At 48.0% G+C, this 13,854-nt stretch overlaps 1 protein-coding gene across 6 annotated transcripts in view; it reads left to right on the forward strand.

Annotated features, from left to right (window-relative positions):
* The window catches only part of BICDL1 (BICD family like cargo adaptor 1), a 50,315-nt gene extending 36,540 nt beyond the window's left edge, over window positions 1–13,775 (forward strand). For 5 of the 6 annotated variants that reach the window (XM_032128523.1, XM_032128527.1, XM_032128524.1 and 2 more), the window contains 3 exons: window positions 2,234–2,364; window positions 4,916–5,036; window positions 8,468–13,775. In XM_032128523.1, the coding sequence (XP_031984414.1) occupies window positions 2,234–2,364; window positions 4,916–5,036; window positions 8,468–8,668 (453 nt within the window). In that variant the 3' untranslated portion in view covers window positions 8,669–13,775. Of the gene's footprint in view, window positions 1–2,233; window positions 2,365–4,915; window positions 5,037–5,892; window positions 6,002–8,467 lie in introns of all 6 variants that reach the window. The other variant, XR_004243731.1, reaches the window with a different exon arrangement.
* The last annotated feature ends 79 nt before the right edge of the window (window positions 13,776–13,854 follow it).

Raw genomic sequence — 13,854 nt, forward strand, 5'->3', positions numbered from 1 at the left:
AAAGTCAGCACAACCTGGGGTCTGACAGCCTTTTATAGGGCTGTGGGAGCCCCCACCATGGGACCAAAGAGAAAAGTGTGAGAGCATCATTAAATACCCTGGCAGTGATGGCTTGCATGTGTGTGAAGGTGGGAAATGTCCTGCTGCCACAGCAGCTGATGAGGGGCAGAGTACGGGAGGGGAGCAGCTCTGGAGCCCATCTTTCCCCCAGGACTGTTCCTCTCAGCAATGTGACCATCACAAGAGACACTTTTGAGGGTCCAGACTTCTGCCCCCAGTGAGACATGAGTCCAGACACTGCCCTGGCCATGCTGCCACAGTCCTGTGCACCACACACAAGCCCTCCTTGCCCTTAAACTTGAGATGGAGGAGACAAGAGCTCGATCTCTGCAACCTAGCAGTACTGACAGAGACCTTTAGAGGCTTATTCACGGATTTTAGGCTTGTCTGATCTCCCCAAACTCTCCAGCCAGGAGGGACCAGAATACTAGCCCTGGATTGCAAGTCTGGAACCCTGTGTCTGCTTTTAAGGGTCCCCAATTACCAAAGCTCCTAATATTTAGTAAGCAAAGGGAGGACTGCAGTTCTATTTTCTTCTCACACCTCTGTGTGATGTGGAGAAAGATGGGGCATAGCTACAAATGGAGCAGCCATTACTCTCAGAGAGGCACTCTGGCCTCCCGCAGCAAGTACGCATCTCCCACAGCTTTTGCCTGTTATCCAGCCTCACACTTGCTCCAGGTTAATAATTATTCTCACCTCCTGTTGAAGAGGCGACATCATCTTCTGTTCAGTGCTACAGAAAATTGATGCATGTGGAAATCTTGTCCACCCAGGGGAAGCAGTGCTCTGCTGCCTCCTCATCCCTCTGTTGTGGCACTGGTATTGATACAATCAAAGGGGATCTTCTAAATGGCTTTTAGGACCTTGTAGCATCACACACATTCATTGCTCCTTCCCAAGAGCATGGTGAGCAGGTGGAGACAGGAGTCACCCCCCTCTCTGTCTACACTATTTCACACCTTCTGCCTGTTTGTTTTCTCCCAATCTTACCTGAAGCACAGACAGAACCAATTAAAATCCCAAACCTATCCCCAGACACCATGTTTTGGGTGTCCAGATCCTCTGTCCCCTGGGATTTCTGTAGAAGTGCTCAGCACCTTTCACGTCGCCCCACTACCACTGCTCTCTGTCACATCATTGCTCCGAGGTGCCCCCCATGTAGGGCTGAGGGAGGGCACAGTTCCCCAATTCCCTGGCAGCCCTGGCACAGCTCCCTGGTTCCCTGGCAGCCCTGGCACAGCTCCCCAGTCGTGTGGGGAGTCTCTGCACAGACAGGGTGCACCCTCCTCCCCCCAGCCCAGCCATGCCATGCTAATGGCAGATTGTCCCACGCTGTGGATGTGATGAGCCCTTTTTGACTGTCTGCCCTCTATTTAAAGATTTCTTTGAAGATTCAAGCACTACTGAGCTGCATTTAGAGGCAGGAGGTGGGTCAAATGCTGGAAGGGTTTCCAGGTGGTGGAGTAGCGTAACAGAGCATGTGTGCGCTAGACAAAGAAATTAAATGAGTATGAAATATTGTGAAGCTGTGCTAATGCAATCCTTGCATGATTTCACACCCTGTTAACTCACTCTGCACAGGACCAAAATGATAGATCATTTCTCAGACTATTTAAGACTCCACACATATTTTAAAGTCTAATTAAAATTGTAACACCTTCCATGGCATAAAAGGGAATTTTCCCATCCTTTGTCTACAGCTTCATATTACTTCAGGAGACATAATGGTCTCTTCAAAAAATCTTATTTGCTGGTAAATTATGTTAGCAATAATTTAACCCTGGAAAGATCAGAATTACAACAGGCAGACTCAGAGGATGTGTGCACAAGACCAACTGCTTGGAGAGGGGCAGTATTTTAGCACTGATGCCATAGTGACAGCAAAGTCACAGGTGGGTCCTGCCCTGCACAGCTTTCAGTGCTATTTCTGCATGTTACTGAGGCCATCCTGGTGACACATCTTGCTCAGGCCAGCATCCCAGGGCAAGCCAGCACATTTCATGGAGGGTGGCACCAGCACTAACAGCCCCCCACACAGCAGACACAGCTTCTCCTATGACCAGGGGATCTCTCAAGCTGCAGGTTGGCATATGTGGCGTTTTCCCACACACACACTTGTGGTGCGTTTTCCTGAGCAGCCCTGGGTTTCACGGCCTCCGTCTGCCCACAGGTGACGCTGCTGAGTGTGGAGATGACGACGCTGAAGGAGGAGCGAGACCGGCTGCGCGGCGCTGCCGAGGACAAGGAGGCGAACGAACGGCTCTTGCAGGCCATCAGGGACCGCGACGAGGCCATCGCCAAGTGAGTGGCACCAACAGCCAGAGCCAGGCTAGGGCGGCAGTTGGGAGTGCCTTGGCAGGAGATGCCTCTGGAGAGGCTTTCTCCTGCTCTCCACAGCAGCTGTGACAAAATGATATCTAGGCTTTGCTGGCATTGGGAAATGCTGCCAGGAGCTTGGGAGTAGGGCAAGAGGTGCTAAAGGCGGAGCTGCCTCATGGCTCGATTTGGGGCATTTAGGAGGATTCTGTTAACCATGTTTGTGCCATCCCTAGTGCTGGTGTGAGTCACAGCAAGGAGGAGAGGACTTCAGGGAGCCAAATGGCAACACTAGGTCTGGCCTATTTGTCATATTTTTCTTCACACACAGCCCTGCTTTCCTGACCATCCCCATTACAGCCTGCTTGGGCTTCTTCCCTAACCCATTCCTCTGGTCGCTCCTTCTCCTTTCCTGTCCCAAGGTCTTTTTTGCATCTCCAGTCCTGTAATTCTCTGGTTCTCCTTTTGGGATTCTCCCACTGGTTTGGCTCTTTATTTTGACCATCCTCCTTACAAGTCTGTGCAGTTCTGCTCCCCCATACCCCAAATCCCCCTTCCCCAGCTCTGTCCTTGGGCTTGCCAAAATGCCCTGAGCACTCCTTGCCCAGAGGAGAGGGACAGACACCTTTACCTCTCTGTGCTCTGCTAGAAAGGGTTCATCTGATAATCCCTTCAACAAGCAGGTGGGCCAGGACACCACCAGTCCAGCTTCTTAGGGAAAAGTCTAATACTCAAGCCCTGGGCAAGAGGAGGAGCAGGAGATGGTTGCACCTCTGAGAGCGCAGGACCTAAATCAACCTGCATCATCCTTTTTTATAAGTGGCTCGATCGTCAGTGCTGCCCTTGCCAGGAGAGCTGGCTACCAAATTCCCATTGCTGTCCTCTGTAACACCTCCATCTGTTGGCAAGGATCAGGAGCATCCCAGCTGTCTGCCGGGCACAGGGAGGTAGTTCTGACATTCCCGGTGCATGTGGGTTGCTGGCTCTGCCGTGGCTATGGCAACACTACCGCTGCGATCAATCCCCTGGAAACATTCAACCAGCAGTAGGGAAGCGTCGCGACAAAAGGCTGCTTCCGGTGCCCAAACCACAGCCGGGAGTGGAAGGGCACAGCTTTTCCAGTTCACTTTGACCCTGCTGGACCAAGCACCAATATTGGGGGCTGGCTGTCCTGCAGCACAGGAGCCCCGGGAATGGGGCACAGGCGAGGGGGATTAAGGAGCAGAAAGTGGCATCAAGTGAAAGCAGACAAGAGCATCCTGTCACTGGAAGTGAAAACACTCTTCCCAGACCACGTGGGCTGGTCACTGCCTGGAGAGGCTTGTGATTTTCTTCCCACCTCACACCCGATGGGTTAAGTCGCTTTTGTTGAACCCATCCCCCCAAAAATCCCTAATTCTGAACAGAAAAAAAAAAAAATTGCTGCCCCAGGTAGACATCTGGTGTGCAAAATTTTTGCTTGAAGCTGAAGTTTGGCAACAGGGGAAGCAATAGGAAAATAGGATCCTTTCAGAGGAAGTGTTAAGCAACCAGTACCTGGAATATAAACACAAATTCCCAAATTGCTCTTCTGCAGGGGAACACAAGGGAGCTATCAAGAGACAAGGAATTAGCTACAGTTAATAAGATGCAATTATTTCTCTCGAAAGTGTGTGCAAGGAAAGATGGTTCCCAGCAAGTCATGTTACAGTTTCCTATCACACAGCAGTTAATTGAAAACCTAAGCTATGTACTCACCTGGTGTGGTCCCAGCATGGTGAGCAGCATTTCCCAGCTTCAGCAGCTTAGGAAATTGCTCCATCCTGAAGGACAATTCCTCTCCACAAGCAAGGAACAGCTGGAACATCTCAGCCACTGAGCACTTGGGGCTCCTTGGGTAACCTTGTCCATGGCATCACATGCCCAATGGCCACCAAATGTCTGGGAAGAAATGCAGCAGAGGTGTTCCCAAGGGCTGGGTCAACTACACTGAAATTGGGAGCTTTTCTTAAAGCCTGACATTTAATTCAAACAATTTTAATAGTTTGTCATTCTTAAAAAGTATATGCTGTGCTAAGCTCTCTTCTTTAATTTCTTCCTTCAATCCAAGTCCCAAGTGAAAGCACTCTTAAAGAGGTTTTTTTATTTGTTTGTTTTATATTGCAATTTATTGATCAAGTGATCAGACACAGGTCATTTGATTTTTAGTGCGTACCATTTGTATTCTCTGTGCCTGTAAACAGAAGAAAAAAAATATTTTTGTTGGCAAATCTTGCACGTTATCTAGGCACACTATTATCTTTTACAGCTGTGTATGTGATTTTCTTTCAGTATTCTTCACAGTGTGCTTATGAGAAATCTGCTGGTTTTAAAGTAATGATGTCAAAAGTTCTATCCTACTCTTCAGATTAATAGCTTGTCCAGAATACAACAGAAATGAACACCTTAGGATGTGGCAACTTAACAGTGAAAGACATAAATTTTAGACTTGTTTAGATATGCTTAACTCTTTGTTTAAAAAGAAAAGAGTGCCATGCCCCGATTTCTGTCCCCGCAGGAAGAACGCGGTGGAGGTGGAGCTGACCAAGTGCAAGATTGATATGATGTCCCTCAACAGCCAGCTCCTGGACGCCATCCAGCAGAAGGTGAACCTCTCGCAGCAGCTGGAGGCCTGGCAGGTGAGCACCTCGGCAGGGCAGGGGCTGTGGGGGAGTGTGCCCCCCTTCCTGTGGGTTTGTCATGTTCTCTGCCTGAGCATCCATGGATCGGGTGTTTGGAGGTGCTTGGTTTTGGCTCTGCAGGAGCCAATGATGCTGTGGGGCCCAGGGGGTGAGCTGCCCTCCCTGCTCCAAGCCTTTTGGCTGTGAGCTGTTAATTCTACAGCTCTACAGCTCTTAATACTCATTTAAAATGGAGAAGCAGACTGTGCCTCCTGGCAGAATGGGAAATGTGCACATTGCTCTGCCCTGGGGTGGGGAGGGGTCCATGCAGGAGGTGTCCCTAGGCAGGCACACCTTGGATATGTGTGGGCACAGCATGTCCATGCATTTCCGTGACGGAGCAGAAAGGCAGGAGAATGAGGTTGTGCTGATTGTTGCTGCACTGTTTTCATCAACTCCAAAGATCCATCAAGAAGGAGAAGCTAAAATCCCAGTTCTTCACCAAGGTAAAGGAAACAAAGCCATGGCAGTTCCACAGCTGCCCTGGAGATGCTCTGCATGGGGTCAGTGGGGAAAACCATGTGAAGGTAGAGAGCCCTTGAGGGTAGACCTCTCCCAGCTGCCTCCTCCCAGAACCAGCACCAAGGGAGGGCTACTTCAACAGCAAATAAAGCAAACTCAAGAGAAAAGGTCTGTGCCATTTATAGTGATTTGTTGCAGACCATGCAAGACCCCAGCTCTACTAACAGCCAGCCTGACCAGTAGAAACCTTTCCCATACAACCTCGCTCCTGTTTCAACTCCACTGTGTTTTCGTTTCTCTCTCTCTTTTTTTTCCCCCTTTCCTTTTCTTCTTTTCTTTTTCCTGCTTACAGTTTGCTTCCTCAGGGCTTTTTACTATCTGGCTCCTTTGGTTTCTGATCTAGTGGCCTTTCTCAGTTCCTGTACCAACAGCTTTAGTCGTACACCCCTCCTGCCTTTGAGGTGAGCTCCCCATTACCCACCATCCCCTCTCCATCTGCTGCCACCATCACCCACATCCTTCTCTGCCCTCATCATCATCTGGCAAGAGGGGCCAGTGGGGGTCTCCATCACCCACCAATATTCCACACACAGCCCCCATCCCAGCACCAGGGGCAGCATCCTGCACCCCATGGTGAGGCTTTACCAGGGCACCACGGGGAAAGCCAGGCTGATGTGCATGTATTATTAACCCTCTATATCCACATATTTAGTATCTAGAAAGCTTCTTGAAAGACAAACTGGGATTTTACGTCTCAGCCTCATTGTCTAGTAAGTGACACTCAATGCTCTTCATAGGAGCTGTCTGGAGCCAAGTTCAGTCTGAACAGGTGGCATAAAGTGAGACCTACTAGTGCTAGAATAAACCCAGCTTAGGGGTTAAGAACAGGTCCTATCGCAGTAACACAGCAACCCCAGACCTGCTCCCATCAGCTCTCTGAGCTGAGGCTCAGGCTCACTTCATGGCAGTAAGTTGTCTCCAACATACTGACCTGAGGTGTTAGTACACAGCAGCAAAATAGTTTCCAACCACCTCATGTCCCCTCAACAGCAGCTCAGCCACAGAAGCACAAAACAAGTTAGGTGATTTATGTATTTTGGGGACTGTTTTGCAGAGGGGTTTGCAGAAAGTGTCTGATAAAATAGGATAAGAGTCTCTGCTTTAGCTGGGCATAATTGGAGGCTTTAATCTGGTAGCATTTTGCTCTTGCACGCTTCTAGTCTGCATTTCATCAAGGGCCATCAACAAGATTATAGTGTTCTCTAAGGACATAATCATACAGGCTATAGAATAGGACTCAAGCAAAAAACCCTCTACATCCAAGTGCTTTGCTCTCTGACTCTCACATCTGACAGACAGGGACCGAATGCAGTGCACTCTCAATAGTGCATACTGTATTTATATATATATAATATTTTTGTGTGTGTATATATAAAAATATAAATCATTCTTGTCCCTTATTGTATGGTTGATCAAGGACACAGATCTGCCATGTAAGAGCCTGGGTACCTACTTCATTTAGCAGAAGAGGTACCTTCAAAATCCAAGTGCTGTACAGTTTCATGTGGCAGCTTCAGCTCTGGAAACTTGTGTCACTGATATTTCATACTGATGTTCACCTCAACCTCTTCAACTCTCCCTCAGCCTTTCCTCTCTCCAGCCCTGCTCTAAAAAGACCCAAAGCTTCCCTAGTCTGTGTAGCTCTGCACCCTCCAGTTCCCCCAGGGGAAGTCTCCATACTAAATTGAGGTCCAGGTCATGGCTATGAATCCTTTTCCCTCCATAAAATGCTGCAACAAGAGATTAGCCATTATTAAGTTTCCAGTCCCAGCTGGCTGATTTGATTTGCAATACAGAGCATCTGGGGCACCTGCTGGGCGATGGCAGCACCTTCCCTTCAGTCCTGGGGCTGCCTTGACAGGCTGCCCCTCACCAGGTGCTGAATGGACAGCACTTCCACCACTCCAGCCCATCCAGAGTATCCTTGTTCTCACCTGACAGTGTCCTCAGCCTTAATGAGAGACCAAACAGCTGGAGAGCAGTTGATTCCTCCTGTGAGGCTAGTTTGTGTACATACGTTTTCACTAAGCTGTAGTTTAAATATGCAATTGTAGGAGAAGCAATGGATCTGTAAAATCTGTAAAATTGATAGCCAGGTTTTCAAGGAACATGTTAACACGTCATTAGTGACAACAGAACTGGGTAATTATTTTGTATAAAGCAGCTTCACTGTGGTGCAAACGTGGACAAAATCAGAGCGTTTCTGGTACATCTGAAAAGCCACAGTTCATGTTGAGCTGTCAGTCAGAGCTCCCCCCACTGGTATGGTGGCTCTAGGGAAAGGAGGGGTCTAAGGGACGAGCTCAGTTCTGTTTGGTGAGTCTGGTGCAAAGCCCAGGAGGGATCTGGTGGGCCCACACCTTCCCCAGCCCCTCGGCGCCTTCCCCAAAGAAGCCCCAGTGATAGTGGCTGTGCAGCAGCTCTGCCACCCCTACCTGTCCACTTGGTGTGTACACAGACCTGCTCAGCACAGACGTCCATCCTTCTTCTGGCCTTTGCTTTCAGCTGCATTTGTTCTTCTTAATTATTTCTCCCCCAAAGGGGCCATCTGCAAGCTGCAGACAGCAGAGAAACAAAGCTTAGGGGTGGCACAGAGTCCCAAGCAGGGACAGTGTTCCTGTGCGAGACCACCTGAGCAATTTATCCCTCAGAATTGTGTGATTGATCTTCCTCGCTCCCTGAAAAGCCTCATGGCAGCAAGCATAGCTGAGCCTGCTGTCAAGTGGGGACACAGACCCATCCCCACTCCTGTCATGCCTGCTCCATCTCATCACTGCACGTTTCATACCCATTTCAGCCACCCCTGGTGCAAGATCCCGTTAAGCATCAGCTGCCACTAATGCCCCTGTCCTCTCCCTCTGCTGCAGGATGACATGCACAGGGTCATTGACCAGCAGCTGATGGACAAACACCCGAAGGAATGGAGCCAGCTTGCTTATTCCTTCTCCAGTGGCTCCGGCGCCAAGCGGAGTGCCAGGCCCTCCCCTGCGTTCAGGCTGGAGCAGCAGGGGGATGAGCCCATTGGGGCCGAAGGAAACCGTCTCTTCTCCTTTTTCAAGAAAAATTAATTTGAAAAAGAGAAAACTCTCCAACAATTCCTGCTTCAAGATGGGGAGTGGGGCACCTGCCCAGCTTGCTGATGGACCCAAGTCTGATCCACTGAGTAAAAAAGAAGGGGGCAAAGGAGTTAACCCTTGAGACTCTGCACTATTTACATGGCACCTGGTCTGAACCAAATGTTTACATGAATTGGAGATTTGCAAATTGACAATGTGATTCTAATAGAAAGAAACTTTTCTTATTCTATAAGTGAAGTGATAAACTTCAGGGTATAATTTAGGCGCTTTTACACAGTCCAGTTTCTGCTGTGAAGAATACTCTGATTGTCTTTAAAGCATTCTTATGCTGGAGAAGGAAATAAGCAGCCCCAAGACAGAGTGGTGCAGGGGATTGAGAATTGCTGTCACAGCGAGCACAGGGGGAAGAAGAGGGCTGAATGCAAGAGGACAGAGGGGAGTCATTTGTACCACCCTGGAAGCTGTGACATCCTTCATCCATCCCACTGAGACTGGAGTCACTCTGGCCCCAGCATTACCATGTTTTGACAAATGTAGCTTTCTCCGTGGTGGAAGTTGAGCCCTTGCTGGAGATCCTGCCTGGGCACCATCTCCCCTGGAGCTCTGTGTGGCTGTTCACCCTCACTGGGATCCAGGCTCCTCGCAGCTCAGGGCAGGGGACAGATAGCTGGTGTCACTGTCTTCTCCAGCTCCCTCCTGTTACAGAGGTAAGAGTTGCAGGCTGTAGCTACACAGATTTCTCCCCAGGAGACTGACCATCTACAGACAGGGTAAAAGTTGTGCATGTTCAGTCCTGGGGCACCTGCTGTTCCTCCAATGGCCAAAAGTAGTCTGGGAGCTTCAGCAAGTCACACACCTCTCCCCAAAGCCATACACATCTCCCAAACGGAGTAAGAAAACTGTCATTTTAACTGGCTAGGCCCCCAAAAGCCTAACTAATAATTCACTGAAAGCCTCACAAGGATGTCAGTCAGTCTTTGACACTGGGTTGGCAGACTCGATCCTCAGAAAGCACACTGCATCTGCCTTCACTGGAGCCAAAGGCCATCAGGGTCTCTACAAAGCTCTGGAAAGCCTGCAGGTTACCCTGCCCTATGCAGTAACATTGGCTATAGCCTGACAGAAAGGAGTATTTGTCCCTGCCTGTCAATCAGTTACTACTCAGCCCTTTGGTGAGCAGGTAGCCAAAGCTCCTTTTGATCAAAGATGATCAGAGCCTGCTTTGCATGACTTGATCATCAAAAAGGAACGTGGCTTTTTTGGTTTATGCACACAGCAGTGCTGGAAATCCTGCAATACTCAAGTAGAGACCTTCCCTCTGCACTGGATGGGCTCTTTATAGCTCTTCATCAGTCTACTATCATAAGCCAGTGAGGAGCACCAGGCTCAGTTCAGAGATGTCCTGCTGTTGTCATGCAATTTTCACACATTCTCCCAGCTCATAATACCCACAGGCCCCAGTTTGTTTCCTGCTGCTTTAAAGAGGCCACCACCTGCACTGTCCCACAGCAGACAGAGCTGGGTGCACCTTCAGCTCTGCCCTGCTCAGCAACTTTGGTGCTAACACACCATCCCACAGGGAGCTGCTTATCTCTGCTTACTACGTACAGGAACAAGCTTTCTGCTAGAATAGGTACCAAACACCTTCTAAGCAGCAGGTAGGAGGCTGGTGGCTTGGGTTTTACCTGTGGGATAGAACATCCATAATACCTCAGTACAAATATCCTTTCTGCCTACAAAGATTTGAGCATTCCCATATTTCCTTGTTAGCATGAAACAACCGCACTGGTATGAAATCATATTGCACTAAGGCAGCTCTGTGTTGCAAGGAGCAGAGTGCTCTGGGATTGGCAATGATGGTAAAGAGCTGAGTGGTAAAACCCATTACATGAAAGCAATGAACCCTGGATTGCAGAGCCTGCTTCAGGAAATAATTGGGCAAAGCCCCACCAATACAGCTTGATGCTTATGGGGAAAGATGCTCACAGGCAGGGAAGGAAACTGAACCTTGGCCTCTCCTTTCTAGGCAATGTTCAGCTGTTGAGTATCTGCTTGTACCCACTTGTGCAGGCAAGGGGGAGGGCTGCAGTGCAGTGCCATGTGCTCTCAGGATGACAAGTCCTCATCCTCCTGTCCTGCCTGTATTGTGACTCTGGACAGGGCAGGGACATGAGGCACATGCTCAGCATCTCCTGCTGCCAGGACTCAGTCACACCCAGATGCATTACCCTTTGATACCTGCAAAATGAGGCATGGCTTTGTGATGCCAGTGACACCTGTGAACACTGAGAACGATGCTCCATCGCAGGAGAGCTGTGAACATCTTGGTCCTCAGGGACCCTTCTGCTGTCAGTTGTCATTTCTCAGACCCCACCAACTCTTATTCAAGCCACATGCCCAGCAGTTGTGTGGGACTCTACCCCAGTGAGGACGAATGGATGGATGGATGGATGGAGGGATGGATGGATGGATGGATGCAATCCTAAGGCAAGGGCCTTAAGTTATCCCATGAAGATACAGTAATGAGATGAAGAAAGGTACCTTCTGCTACATGTTTGCTGAGGAAAGTGACTCATTCAATTGCAGGGGTAGGCACAGCACATGTCTTCATTTAAGGAGAATCCTTAATCCCATTGCAATTTTATTTATTGAACAAGAGTGATGGAAGAGATTGCAAGAGGAAAGTCAGCGTGTTCTAAGGTGCCAGTTGGGCATGGTTTCTTTAAACAATCCCCTTAATCCTAAAGACTTAGTTGCACTACTAAACCCAGAGATACAAGAGAACTGGGTGTAATGAACTGGAAAACACACCAAAGGAGACCTCCTTGTGCTGAGCTGCTACTCCAGAGGAACAGAAACTGCCTTAACATAGCAGCTAGGTTTTGTCTTTCTGTCTTTGGAAACCTCACCTGTGCAATCCTTCACACTCATTTGTCATGTTGTGTTTTAACAAGGTCCCCACTACTTCACCCTGTGCTGTCATTAATACACTCACCTCCATCCTGTCATGTCCAGGAGCCTGGAATCAGCCTTGCAGTGCTGGTTAGAAGACACTTAACTTGTGGTACTTGACTCTTCCAGGACACACACTGTGTAAAGGAAACATCGGCTCCCAGGGATGAGATGGAGGAAGCACATAAATCTAGCAGGTACTCGGGATCCCAAAGGAGATTTAAAGAGTGGGATCAGCAGCTCTAAACACAACCCTCAGCCTTGCTTTTGAGATAATGGTAAATAAAACAGTAGTGCTGCACAGTCACTGTTCAAATATTACAGAGAGAAGAGATGCCTGCTGAGATTAATGTTATAAAGGACTTTCCACAGCTGAGTAACAGGTGACCGTTTGGGCAAATGTTTGTTATTCCAGCCTGAGGGAAAAGGGATCAGTCTCCCCTTCCTAAACTCTGGAAGGGAAGCAGCTGTAAACAAGGAACAAATGTAAATGAAAGGCAAGTCACTAGCACTTTATCTTTATACAAACTTAGATCAGCAACTTGCCATGGAGATGATGAACAGTAAATCAAGAAGTTAATGACAAGAATCATTTTGCAGAGAGAGCAGGAAGTAAGGCTGCAGGCAGGGCCACATGCACTTGTCCTACTTAGAATGGTAAATTCCAGATATGCCTCTCCATCAGGCAAATTCTCTACTCCCCACTCAGCTATAAAAAGCAAAATTGTTTGAACCGAAAAGCCAGGAAAGGAAGTGTCTGGGTGCTGCAGCAATGATTCCCTTGGATTGAGAGGGAAAAAGCACACAGCAGGGAGAAGCAGAAAGAATGTACGTATAGATATGTACATATACCACAGTGCTGTAATTTTTGTATGTAGCAGTCATGTAAATAAATGTATGGTTTTTATAAGATACATATAAAAATCTATAAAGGCATATTTTTAGTAAAAACAATGCTCTACTTCTTTTGTAAATAGTTCTCTTCAGAATAAAACAGATCATTTATACTATACTGCCTCAGCTCTCACCACTTTACTGTGCCCAGCTGCAACACAAGCTCATTTTTTGAACTGTAATTTAACACCCAAACAGCATCTTTGATGCTGCATTGTCTCATGAAATTCAGCCCCTGTGTGTGTTTAAGAGAGAGGGGGCCAGGGCAAAAACATAAGAAATGCTTGTATCTGTTGGTGCACAGGAGAACATAAAGGTGGGTAAATTATCTCACCTTCCAGCCATTTGTGTCCTTTACTGGCTGTTGTATGGAGGCAGATTCAAACTGGAGCAAGTTTAGACACAAAACACAGACAGTGACACACCCACAGCTGGCAGCAGCTGCAGCTCAGACCATCCACAGGTCCCCAGGATTCCCCTCTACCTACTCCTACCTGAAGGGTGCAGATGGAGCAAAGGCACCTTCCCAGAGCAGGTTTCCATCACACTCCCCAGGAGCAGCCTGGGCAGCAGGGCAAGGGGATGCTGAGGGCACAGCCACAGCTGCAGTTCCTACACACATTAATTAAACACACATTCATTTCCTGGGAAAGTGAGGAGAGACTCCAGATGCTTTTTAGTCACCTTGGAAGGAGGAGCTTTCAAAGCTCACTCAATACTTTCTGTTGAGAAGACAAAAGATTACAGCACAATCACAGGCACCTCACTTCACACAGAAATAAGTTACGTGTTCCACCTTGCTCTTTCATTCAAACTAAAACAGCGACTAAACATTTGACAGCATTAATTATGGTTTTCTTAATATCCCCTCTCAGGAAATAACCCTTTTACAAATGGCAGCAGAGCTCACGTCTTGGCTTGCCACCCTCCACCTCCAGGTGCTGGACAGCAGAGGAAACAGAGCCTCAAAAAAAGATTTGGCAGCTTGTAAGCTTTATTTTTAGTTTTTAAAAATTATTTAAAAAGCATAATTAGAAACTTTCATTACAGAAATAATCCTGGAAAACCAGTTAGACATTCCATTGCTCAACATTTAGGAAGCTTCACATCAGCACCACTAGAGACACAGTCCCCACCCCTTCCAATTGAACAGTGATGGCAAGAGCAGAGGTAACTGCTCTTCTATGGCCAGCTCTGGGGAAAAAAAAAAAAAAGAAATTCCCACTTTAAGCCAGGAAGCAGGACCTGGATTGATAGAATTCCAACCACAGCCACAAAAACCTAGACTCAAAGAGGACCAATTTTTCCATATAAGAGAACACTCCAGGCTT

Source organism: Corvus moneduloides, chromosome 18 (assembly GCF_009650955.1).
Source record: "Corvus moneduloides isolate bCorMon1 chromosome 18, bCorMon1.pri, whole genome shotgun sequence".
Lineage (NCBI taxonomy): Eukaryota > Metazoa > Chordata > Aves > Passeriformes > Corvidae > Corvus > Corvus moneduloides.